The sequence below is a fragment of the Magallana gigas genome, chromosome 1 (assembly GCF_963853765.1).
Source record: "Magallana gigas chromosome 1, xbMagGiga1.1, whole genome shotgun sequence".
In the NCBI taxonomy this organism is placed as follows: Eukaryota; Metazoa; Mollusca; class Bivalvia; order Ostreida; family Ostreidae; genus Magallana; species Magallana gigas.
This window is the reverse complement of record NC_088853.1, coordinates 42175242-42188192: the sequence shown is the minus strand read 5'-3', so window position 1 is coordinate 42188192 and position 12951 is coordinate 42175242. Positions and strand designations below refer to the sequence as shown.

General features: G+C 31.6%; 1 protein-coding gene and 1 long non-coding RNA gene across 2 annotated transcripts; both read left to right on the top strand.

Moving 5' to 3' along the window:
* Positions 1–277: 277 nt before the first annotated feature.
* Positions 278–2512, top strand: LOC117687481 (uncharacterized). The gene has a single exon (XM_034464062.2). It carries the CDS (start codon positions 278–280, stop codon positions 2510–2512), a length of 2235 nt encoding a protein of 744 aa, XP_034319953.2.
* A 4400-nt stretch (positions 2513–6912) lies between these two features.
* LOC136273809 (uncharacterized) lies at positions 6913–8004 on the top strand. Its single transcript, XR_010712061.1, has 4 exons — positions 6913–6937; positions 7122–7286; positions 7699–7755; positions 7891–8004. It is a non-coding gene; the product is annotated as an uncharacterized lncRNA (long non-coding RNA).
* The last annotated feature ends 4947 nt before the right edge of the window (positions 8005–12951 follow it).

Sequence of the window (12951 nt, the reverse complement as noted above, 5' to 3'; positions counted from 1 at the left end):
GAGTTTCTATTCATACTTTTTAAAAACTTTTTAAAATCATTACTACATTTGGGAGTCTATTAATAAAATCAATCGGGAAGACCTTTCTAATATACGAATAATCGTAACTAACTGTAAAGCTACACGATGAACTTGACATATTAAAAAAAATAAGTTATGATGGCTTTAAAGAAGTAATCTAGGTAAGCTCAATAATTGAATAAATAAACAATTCTTCAGTAATGCATACATTTATATTTTTGTTTTTATTCTATTTTTGTAGAAACGTGCCTCAGAAATGGCGACCTACTTTGTGTGTCTCTTAGTCCTCGTTGCTTGGGTGGTGGATCTATCTTCTGCAGGCTATTATTGGAAGAAAGGTGGTAAAAAAGGTAGTCACTGGAAAACCTATGATGATTATAGCATCAAGGGAGGACACAAAGGCAGCTATTGGCATTTATACGACAGCAAGTTTGATTATAATCCTTTCGAATACAAATCTGGCAAAGGAATAGGGTATGCTGGCAAAGACGATTACGGCAAATCTGGTAAATATGAACCTTACTACTTTGATGGTAAGGACGACTCTTACGTTGGTTCGTCTAATGGAAATGGTGGGGACAAGTACGGGAACGGAGATGATGGATACAATGGCAAAGGCGGAAACGGTGGACTAGATGGTTACAACGGCGGTAACGGGAAAGGCAGTAATGGTGGCAAGTACGATAAGAATGGTGGAAACGGGAATGGCATGAATGGAAATGGTTACAACGATAACGGTGGAAGCGGATACGATTATGACAATTACTTTGGCGATTCCAATGGTAATGGAAAAGATAATGGATATGGTGATTATAACGGCAACGGGAAATCAAATGGCAACGGTAACGGCTATACTGATGACAATGGTTACAACGGGGGTAGCAAAAACGGTGGTTATGATGAGTATAGTGGATCAAATGGTTATAATGGAGGAAATGGAAATGGAGGATCAAATGGAAATGGCTACAACGGAGGGAGCGGAAACGGTGGATATGATGATTATGGTGGATCAAACGGTAATGGTTATAATGGAGGAAATGGAAATGGAGGATCAAATGGAAATGGTTACAACGGAGGGAGCGGAAACGGTGGATATGATGATTATGGAAAATCAAATGGCAATGGTTACAATGGAGGAAATGGAAAATATAACGGCAAAGATGAATATAATGGTAACGGTTACAATGGAGGTAACGGAAACGGTAGATATGATGACTATGGTGGATCAAACGGTAATGGTTATAATGGAGGCAATGGAAATGGAGGTTATAACGGCAATGGAGGATCAAATGGCAACGGTTACAATGGAGGAAACGGTGGATATGATGACAATGGTGGAACAAACGGTAATGGCTATAATGGCAATGGTGGATCAAATGGCAATGGCTATAATGGAGGAAATGGAAATGGAGAATATAACGGCAAAGATAAATATAATGGTAATGGTTATAATGGAGGCAATGGAAACGGTGGATATGATGATTATGGTGGATCAAACGGTAATGGTTATAATGGAGGAAATGGAAATGGAGAATATAACGGCAAAGATGAATATAATGGTAATGGTTATAATGGAGGTAATGGAAACGGTGGATATGATGACTATGGTGGATCAAACGGTTATAATGGAGGAAATGGAAATGGAGGAAAAAAAGGCAATGGAGGATCAAATGGAAATGGTTATAATGGAGGTAGCGGAAACGGTGGATACGATGACTATGGTAAATCAAATGGCAATGGTTATAATGGCAATGGTGGATCAAATGGAAAAGACGACTATAATGGAGATGATGGACCCAATGGCTATAACGGAAATAGTGGATCAAAAGGTAAAGGAGGATATGACTACAAGAATGGTGGAGACAAATACAACGGTAAAGACAAATATGACGACATGGACAATGGGGGATATGATGATAAAGGCTACATCGGAAAGATTTACAAAGGCTACAAAGAAAAAACTTCTTGGAAACCTAGTAAAAGCTATTACGGAAATGGCATTAGCACAGACTATGGCGTTGATTCCTTGTATGGAGGAGACGACGACTACACATCTCCTTTGTACGGTGGACGAGGGGATTATAGCACGGGGTCGTGGTATCGCAAACGTCACAGTAAATGGTATAAGAAAGGCGGTTCCTACTACACCTCTTATAAACCGTATTACCCATACAAACCATACAGGAGTGTATACTATACTTCATCCTACAAACCGTGGTACCTAAAGAGCGGCGGTTATTATGGAAAGAAACCCTGGTACCATCTGAAACGATCGTATGGTAAATACCCGTACAAACCTTTTTACTCTGGGGGATACCCAAGTTATCGACTGACAGGGGACGATGACGATGGATTGGTTTCCCTTGGGGATGATTACAGTTCAGGGTACAGAAGTTTGGGCTATGGGGGATACCTCGGCAAGACAAACTACCCTTGGAAAAAGTTGACATCGCATAACCTTTACAAAAAGAAATTCAAGTACAGTTACTAAAGAAGAAATTCCTCAAGGTAAACTATAGAGTTAATTTATTATAAGTTATAAATAAATATTTATGTATATAAATATATAAATCCAGATTCTCTTAGAAGTTTTGATTAAGATTGTTGATATGGTTTGAATAATTGTTTTGATCGTTTGTTTCTTTTTTTTTTTTAGGTGTGTTTGTCGGTGTATTTGGGATATGTTCTAGGTTATTTTTATGATTAAACTTTGTTATTGTATTTTACTGTTTCTGTTGTAATTACCTATTCTAAGTTAGATACAAAAATAGATACTTCCGCAATTTTGAGGTTTATGCTCACGCTGAAATAGTACGTCCCAATTATCAATTGTCAAAAATGACAAAGACCACACATAACACGGAGCAAAAATTTAAGATTATAAAATGCATGTGGATCAATCATCCGTTATTGTGGATAAATCATCAGTTATTGTGGATCAATCATTAGTTAATGTGGATCAATCATCAGTTATCAATTACTAGTATATCGTTTTATATGAAGACTTCGTGCAGACTTAAAAGACTCCTGAACGATGGAATCTTTAAACAAACAATTGTTGAGAGGGCAAACATCATGATATGAAGACATGGACATGAATTATAGCAATATATCATTGCATCATCACATAAGGTCTTTGGTTTGGGTTGTTCACACACGTTGTTGGTGCCTTAAAAGTATACTTTAGCCTTAAAGGTGTGCTTTTCATATGGTTAAACATCAATTTGAGCATGTATTGTTGACAATTAAAACAATAAAACTACTTTTTGGGTTTTAAACCCTTTAACCCGTACAGACTATGTGCTCTGTATACAAATACTAAAATATTTTCATATAAGATCAATTTTTTTCCTAAAATGTTAGTGTATACGAAAGTGTATTTTGTGGGTGATTTTGTCTTTAGGCAGAACATCAAACTTAAATCAACTCTTCAATCAAATTTATGAATGCATGATTGAAGTTAATAAAAGAACAATAAATCTAGTTATCTGCGATAATTGTTCAGACAAATTTAATCTCATTTATGAACAATAAGATAACATGATTTTTTTTTTATATAAAACCCCCCACAAAAACTTAATAGTTCAGTCTTCGTCGCTTTTCTAACGCCCTAGTATTGTTGTCGTGTCGTTCCATGTCGTTTTTGGCATTCATGTTGAGTCTTCAACACTTCCGGTTGCATTGAACTTCCGGTCAAGTCTTAGAATAATTAAGTGGTGTCTGTAAAAAAAAAATAGCGATCTGTGATGAAAACTATGAACAAGAGAAAGCTGTTTTATTGTTTAGGACTTCATTTTTAAAGGTTAAAAATATAACAGCAAATATTGTGAAGGGAAACAAACAAACTGTGAACCGCGTTCTGTTTGGACCACTCTGACTGTCCATGAAGGTTCTTGGGCAGACATGCACTGCATTTTTCATAATTGTTTTTATGTTTTTAACAATCAGTTAAAGATAGAGAATCGATCTAATCGAGTCCTTTTGAAAAACGTATCCGAGAAACGTATCGAGCACGATTTTCAACAAAAACGGTCATGTTTGAGTAATTACTTACTTGATTACAATTTTTTGACCGGAACAGTTGAGCATTTTGAACAGCAGTCGATAGATGCAACGAATCAAAAATTGATTTGAATTTTTGTAAATAATAAACAAAATAAATAAAAGCAAGGCGTTAGAAATTTTGGCCAGTATATACAGGTTACAGATGAGGCAATTCTCCGCATGAGTAAACATAGAGTAAAGGTGAAAAACATTAGGCTTATTCCTCTTATCTGGCCATGGATTAAGATCAAATTAACTTGTGCTGTGAGTCGCAATTAAAAAGGTCATTTTGTTGTCAACCCATAACGCTGCACAATGTATAAAGTCAAGCGGATGAATTTTACAATCGTCTCAACAATACTTCGAAAATAAAATCAATAAAATTTACAGATTACATGTATTAAATCATAAACGGAAGGTTAGATGGTTGTTTGCAAAATATTTGACATCCATCTTAACTTTTTTCATTTCCTGATGTATTGATATGTACTACTTGTATTTTAAGATAAAATGTACATTTAAAAATAAGAAAATCTAAAGATATTATAAAGAAACGTTTATTGCTAAAATCCTAAATTTCTTAGGATTTAAAAACAGCAACAACAGATCGGACATAGAAATTAACAGAAAATAAAAAGTATACATGAACTTGTCTTTTAAATTCGCTCCATTTGCTTACCGCACGGAATACGCAAACAAGCAACTAGAGATCATCAAAATGAACGCTCATGGCTTTGAAATTTAGTACGTATAATATCATGCCTATTAATTATATAAACTTATAAGTCGAGGTGCTTTGATTGTGAATGTAAATTCAATAAATTAACAGGTAAATGTAAATAACAAGTAGTCTTAATCTCTAAACAAAAAGCACATTGGCTATTATGGGTTGTGTATTAAAACCTTAATCGATAGCGGACGCAATTTAAAACAGACACTTCTAATGGATAAACATAGCTTGATATATTTATAATTACCTTCACATCGAGCAAAAAGTGGTTGAAGCAGAAACTTGGGACAAAATACACTTACTCGTATGCATTTTGAGATAAACATTAAAAACAAATTGTTACCACTTTTTTAGCTCTAGAATTAATTTCAATGTAAAATTTATTATTTTTTTAAACATCTTTTTCCTTAATAAAATTGTATTATAAATTAATTGTATTATTATAAAAATAATAAATACCGGTCAATTCAGTTTGACAAATGAAATGCATTAGAATTAAACGGAAATTCCGTTAAGCTAATGATTTTTTTTAAAATTGAATATCTCTTTATATAATTTACTTTATTTACATAACAATAGCGAATAACCTTTTTGTTTATTTTCCTTTTATATTTTTCCAAACCCCGATTTGTAACATGTAATTCACTGCTTGTTTTAATTTCTTTAATATGAAACTTATTTCTTTAACTTTATTATTTGTTTTTAATTTTCCATAAAAATACATTCTTAGCAATTCACGCACCTTACAGTTATCAAGAAATAGACTTCATGGGAAATTTTATTTAGCTAATTATTTTCAATTTTTTTTTTTTTTTAGACTTTGCTTCTATTAACACAATAGTAACGAACAAACTTTGGCATCGGTAAACTTAGACTTTAAATTTCTTTGATGATATGCTACAAACATTCTATATTATTGTTTGTTTTTGGCAAAACGGGAGTAAAGGGGTTATATATAACTAGCAAATGTAGTTTAAACAGTATTTATGTAATTACTGATTTTCGTAAGTTTCCATTACATTAACACACAATGCTATCTTTTACAGTTTTCTAGTGCTAACCAATCAGAGACCGAATCGGCAGTAGGTCGACCAATCAGATTCAACAATTCATCAAATGTCGGTAAGAAGTGTAACTTTTCCTGTTTTCAGTTGATTGATAGCTAAAAAAAACTTGCAACTGTCAAAATGAAATTCCTACCTTGCCTTCTTTTTTGACATTTTTATTAAACACATATGAACTATACTTTTTATGGCAAATGGAAAAACAATAGAAGAAAATACGTTAAAACATTAAAATATTTGTGTTTTCTTAAATAGCAGTTGATTTAAATTCTTTTGATAAACAGTTTGTTTCCAGGATAAACTTTTAAATAATTATTGAGAATGGCGTTGTCTTGCACATATCATAAATACTTAAAATATTAATAACATAAATTGATTAATAACACGGATTCAGTTTAATATTAGATTCCCTTTAAACGGAAGTATGGATATAATGTGATTATTATTGATGAATAATTATGGCGCATTAGTATTTGCGTTCTTTGAAGAATCTCCATAAACATATAAAACAATAACAAGAAGGTCCGTTTATGTTAATCAGTAACAAGGATTTAGTTCTAAGCCTCAACAACCGCTATTTTTTTTCATATAAGGAAGTCTGCAATCCACAAACACACGTTAAACCTATTAATTATATATGCTCACTATATAAGAAACTCAAGACATGCAGTTTAAGTTACACATAATCTCCTGTGCACATAAGACATAAACTTCTTCAGACATGCATATGAACGCAGGGATCCGATTGATGTACTTTCTCGTTCTTTTTGTAAGTAATACTTAATATATTCTTGTCAACATAGATCAGGCATTACCATACTGTTTGTTCTGAAATAGATAAAGAAAATGGGGAATTTTATAGATAAAAAGGTAACTTTTACAAAAAAACCAAATCATTATAGCTATGCAGTTTTCAATATAATTGATTTGGGTAAGATTCGGTTCATAACGTGTATAATGCCACGATTTAAAATATTCCATTATTGCTTGTTAATGACTTACAAAATGAGAGTTATCCCTCTTTTTACGTTTGAATGTATTTTCCTGTTTTAGGTTATTACATCTGGTATCACTCCGCGTAAGTTCTAATTTGTTTTTCTCATACTCTATTGTTTCGTCTGAAACAAACACATATATATCTAGTTTCTCTTTAAAAAGCCATTTTATCCTCTTTAATCTATTTGTATTCTAGTATGAAAACAAAGTAAACTATAGTTTTAAAGGTGGACTGAGATAACAATATTGTACTTTTACATTCAAAGCTCGATGTCGGCTACCCACTAACCAAGGACCATGTGACTCTACCCTGACAAGGTGGGGGTTCAACAAAGACACATACAGCTGTGAAACCTTTATTTATGGGGGATGTGGGGGCACTGGCAATAACTTTCTTTCTCGACGTGATTGTCTCATCCATTGCAACGGAGGTAAACTTTCTGAATAGTATTTTCGCTTTTTAACAATTAGTTTTTTCATCGCATTTGATTGACTTAATTTTGCATGTATGTGTAGTAATGTAAATACAATTTTAGTGATCAGACTTATGACGATGATTTCACTTCTTTTGTTCTAAAATTCAACAAAATAAGTACCAAAAAATAAAGGAGAAATATAATACATACATGCACGATGAACGGAAAAATCTAAGTTTACTTTTAGAATAAACCATCTAAATGAGAAAACGAAAACTTTAAGTGACAAACATGTAAAATGAATGGAAAAATAAAGTTAGAAATTTTTTTTTAAATGCAAACACCAATTTGCAAGTAATTATAGGTAATTTATATTAGAAATAACATCTTGAAAAATCATTAAAACTATCTAAACTCCTTCGTACAGGCTGTCCAGATGGGACTGCTGGATCCTATTGCGGACCGCCATTTCTAGGATTAGATTGTACGCATAAATATAATCAACTTTTCACAAATATTTCATCTTAATTTTTTTTTTATATGAAATGGTAAACTAATATCTAATCATTTGAATTTTAATACCGCTTAACACTTACTTATCTTTCCTTTTTTCCCCCAGATTTGAACACAACTACAGAGGAAACACTATCTTCAAAGTAATAAGGATAATCTGCTTAAATTTATTTTTTTCATTTCTGAAATATATTTTACTCATTTTGATTGTATAAAGCTGATTTCATTGTTCGTTTCTTTTCTTGAAAATAGAAATCAAAATATATGTTTTTTGTTGTTTTTTGTGATTATTTAAGAAATAAACAACGCTATTTAGTAAACATGGCGTTATGAATAGCAATTGCTCTGCTGGCATATTTAATGGAAAATATGCCAGCAGAGCTGTTGCTATTCATAATGCCATGTTCACTAAATAATCGTTGTTTATTACTTATATTTGAATTTTACTACTCGCAAATACCCTGCATTCGCCCATAGTTTGACATTTAGCTATTGCATCAAAAATAAACATTCAGACTGTAATGTATCTTTTTAATTAGCATAGATTTGTTAACAGAATCAATGATATGTTATAACAGTAATTCCTACAAAATGTTATTATTAGAAATGTTTTAATATTAAATACATCAATTTCATGGAGTTGGAGAAAAACACATGATGTATCGTATAGTGGTTTAAATTTATAACGTCATGGAAAAGTATATGACGTCTCTCCTTTATGACGTCATAGTATACAGACAGAGCAATTGCGGTTATAGAAAGATAAATGCAGTTCCTTCTTATGGACTTACAGTGGGAAAGAACAATGGATATGCAAAAATTTGCAAATAACTTACTTTGTTTGTGTAAGTTTATGTCTTTGGATTTTTTTAAATTCAAAATTAGATTTTAATAAAAAAATATTAAACCTATTCCTGGCTTATTTGGACATTTTTTCAATATCTAAGTTATATAAATATATATATATATATATATATATATATATATATATATATATATATATATATATATATATATATATATATATATATATATATATATATATATAAATATATATAAATGTCGACTTTTTAAGACCATTTATGGGTAGGCCGGCCGATCAGAGCATTATCTTATGGTATTGCAAATATTAGACTTAAAGGAGTGAAGAAGAAAAGATGTTCTTTGTGACTTTTTACAAGCTATGTTGCACTTACGAACAGCACAGGGATGTGTAAACTGTGGTTCGTTGGGACGTAATGTTGTGTATTCTTGGGTACTTACAAAAGGAAATATGACTTTACAGTCCTAATTTCTTTATACGTGGAGAATGTAATTCGTGGGTTAGCGGTGCCCGTGAATTCCACAAAAATTGAGCCACTACGAAATATAATGATTCTATAGTAATGCTTTAAACCTTCCAAACCAAATTAGTATTGTAAAGCAAAATTAAATGACAATAGAAATTTAAAATTATAAAACTACAATTTTGAACTGGCTAGTTGAAAAGATTGATAATGAGTTGTCAAATATAAATGTCCTGGTGGCCTGTTCATGTATATAAAGTGGCTTATCATTTGCATGTAGTTTACAAGTCTGTGAGCAATATACCCTTCTTTTTTTTACATGTAAACTAAAAAATTAATAATACGTAAGACATGCTTATGATTATAAAAAACTCGGTTATCTGTAATACAGAAGAGAATCAAGCCGAAAATCGTACAAAGAGGACTATTGGCAAAAAGAAGCTCTGTAGATATTTAAGACGAAGTAAAAGGAAACAGAGAATAGCAAATATAAAGCAAAGATAATAAAATTAAATATTTTGAATGTGTTTTAAGTGTGACATACTTTCACCTTTCAGTGCAGCTTATTTTGATAAAAGAACACGATTGCATTTTTTACAATACGCATACTGGAATAAACTATTTATTGAACTTCGGCACATTTTATGCAATAAGATGTAGCTCACTATTTTGTAAAATATAGTAAACTTATGAATCAACAAACTAAATCATTAAATAACGATTTCTTTTATTTCGAGTTTTATTACTAAGAAGTAAACGTTAACGGATATATTCTTGAATATATCAAAACCAATCAGATTGAATAAATGATCATCAGAGAATAACTAAGAAACATATTGTAGCTAATCATAAAACAATTTTTGAAGAAATGTCAATAGGATTTCATCCTTTATCAATAATATTTCTTTTAACGATATGATTATAATTTTATAAAATGTATGGCTCAAAACTAGGATGTTTAGATTTAACAGTTTATAACAATTTGAATGAACTGGATAAACATTGATGGTCTAATATAATTATATAACAATTAATTCATATTTGAAAAAAAACATATTAGAAGAAGTGCTAAATTGTCGTTTTAAAAAAAAGGTGTACTGTCAATTTATAACATTCAACATAGTTAGTTCCCTTCCCCTATTCTTTCTTATGAATCCTTATAGCTAGTATAAATCTTCCAATGGTCAGAAAATTAAATCCAAATTCTGAACTTTTTATCATTTTTAACGTAGTTTGTGATTATATTATAAACACACACAGAAAGATTTACCTGATCCAAGACAAGGTTTTCGTACAATGTGATACTGTAAAAAAAAAAGAGAATTCTTCTTTTTAAATTAAATCATGCATTACAGAAATTTCTGTAAATTGCTGTACATTTGCTTCTTTAACGATAAAAAACAAATCAATGAAAAATTAACAATGCGATTTGTTATACGTTCATGTTAAATACTGAAATCTGATTGGTTAAGACGCAGTTCATAATCCGTTCTATTACCCTCAGGGTTAGCAACGCACTTAGCAAGGGGTAACATTACAAATTGTTACATGCGCGAAAATTATGCGCGTACGGTTCGCTGTAGAATTCACGTTATTCTTATATAAAAGCAGTAAAGTTTTCTTTAAAATTCAGACATTCAGTATAATAAAATAAATGGTGCCTGTTTGGGAGGATAACAGTTGGAATGGACACCCCTCGAAAACCATTGTCAAGCTCCGCCTCGCTTCGGTTTCTCGGGGTGTCAATTTCAACTGTTACCCTCCCAAACAGGCACTATTTATATAATGTCAGTCATTTAGTCCCCTCTTGGCTCGGCCAGTGTTCCAGTAAACAAAGATGAAGAACAGAGCTAGGGACTTGATCGTACAGATGATACGGTACTAATGCATTCAACACTGCAATTATTACCAGAAAAAACATTGAAATCTGAATGTATAGGCAACATGCACATTGAATTAAAAATACTATGTTTTACAAATTTCGTGCAATCGTTTAAGAAGAGTTATGTTTGCAAACGTCTCAATACTATTTTAAATACATGGCTAAAATAAAAGTTCAAAAGACCGAAAGTCCGAAAAAGATAATTGCATCAGAGTTCCTAATACATGTAACATTCACGATTTCCTTGAAACATTCACTTATACACCTTGTGTACTATATGCCTGCACAGATTCCCGAAATCCTTGCAGCGGTTTGAAAGGAATTGCGCTAACAATCTGTTCAATACTAAATTCAATATATAGTCAAAATTCAAAAGGTCCAAACTCTCCTATAAAACGAAATCGATAACAGCACTAAACGACTGAATTACTTATTATAACTGACGGACGCGTTAAAAAGTATACTCTTTGCAAAAAATAGCAGAGGAATCAATTGTTGCAGCTAATGTGTTGCTTGCGGATTCCTCTTTTGTGATGTATATTGAAGTGATCAAAACGGCTTTGATAAGTCAAAAGATGTACATTCTGAGTTTAAGGGCATTAACCTCGCGTTCGGTAAATGAGCACAAAAAACCTATTGTAAGCACATTGTTACCGCTTATGGTTAAAAGAAATGAACGTTTAAAACACCTGATTTTAATGTGATTTACATAAACATTCGAAATTACAAGTTCCTGAAAACAAGTTCTTTTGTTTTCAAATAAGATCTTTTATCGAAAACTTTGAACATTAAACTTACTACCTAAACACTTACTGGTCATATCACTTAGAGTTTTAAATTGCATGCATAGATATGATTAACATTTCAAATAAATAAAATTCTCAAAATTTTTATTACAATTTTCACAAAAATACATCATGTCAGTATACAATACATGGACATCAAACGACGTCAATATTTAAAGGAAGTTAGAAGTACTTTTCACACATTATAAAAAGGACACCCCATCTCTCGTTGTTTTTAAATCACAAAGGATACAGAGTAATATATTTATAATCATAATGAATATTCAATATACACTCAAACAGACAAAAAATTATGAGTAAAGAATGTGTGATATAATCTATCTAATAGATGGGAAAATATTTCTCTTTCTAATTTAATAATGCATAATGCAATCATTTTTTTAATCTGTAAAAACATCAAGTTAACCATTAAATCTTTCAACATATTGACGTGTAACTGTAATATAACTGTAACTATAACTGTGGTGCACACGTAAAACACACACACAAAAAACCACAAATTAATTTTAAAAAATGAACAAATTTGGATATTTCAAAATTTTCAAACATTGATATCGATAAAACGTCAACATAAATAAATATACAAACAAAACCCCAGAAATAATTCATTGTCAATGATCTTTTTCAACAGTTGACATGAAGTTTCTCAAACATTGTTCTTTTTGCATGACCACTCTTGTGAAATCATGATAGTTTCTTCCTTGACCCATCGTCGTTCAATATATTCTTTTGTAGAAATAAAGACACGCCAAAGGTTAAAGAGAGACATGGCATTTTTGGCGTCGTTTGGAACCACTTCATCAAAATAATTTGACACCGGAATGACATGAAGTAGATCTACACCGAAAGCCTCGGACACTTTTTTGCAATACTCGTAAACACGTGGATATCTGTATGCATTTTTCATGTCGCTATTAGGGACTCCTAATTTGTCAATGGATGTGACTACAACAAACTGTCTAACGCCATCTGAAAAAAAAAACCTCGATGTGTAAATTAGTCTGCTTAATGTGTTTCTCTCCTTAATATGGTTGTTTCACGAACTTCTTTGGAAGTAAACATGTAAATAAAACATACTTCAAAAAAGTAAAGGAAAAAGGGGTCAATATTTTTTCTCTCTGAGCTGTGGCGCATTTTGATTTGGCCTTTTTGCACATAAAATGCAATTTTAGCTAGTAAATATATGTTGCAAG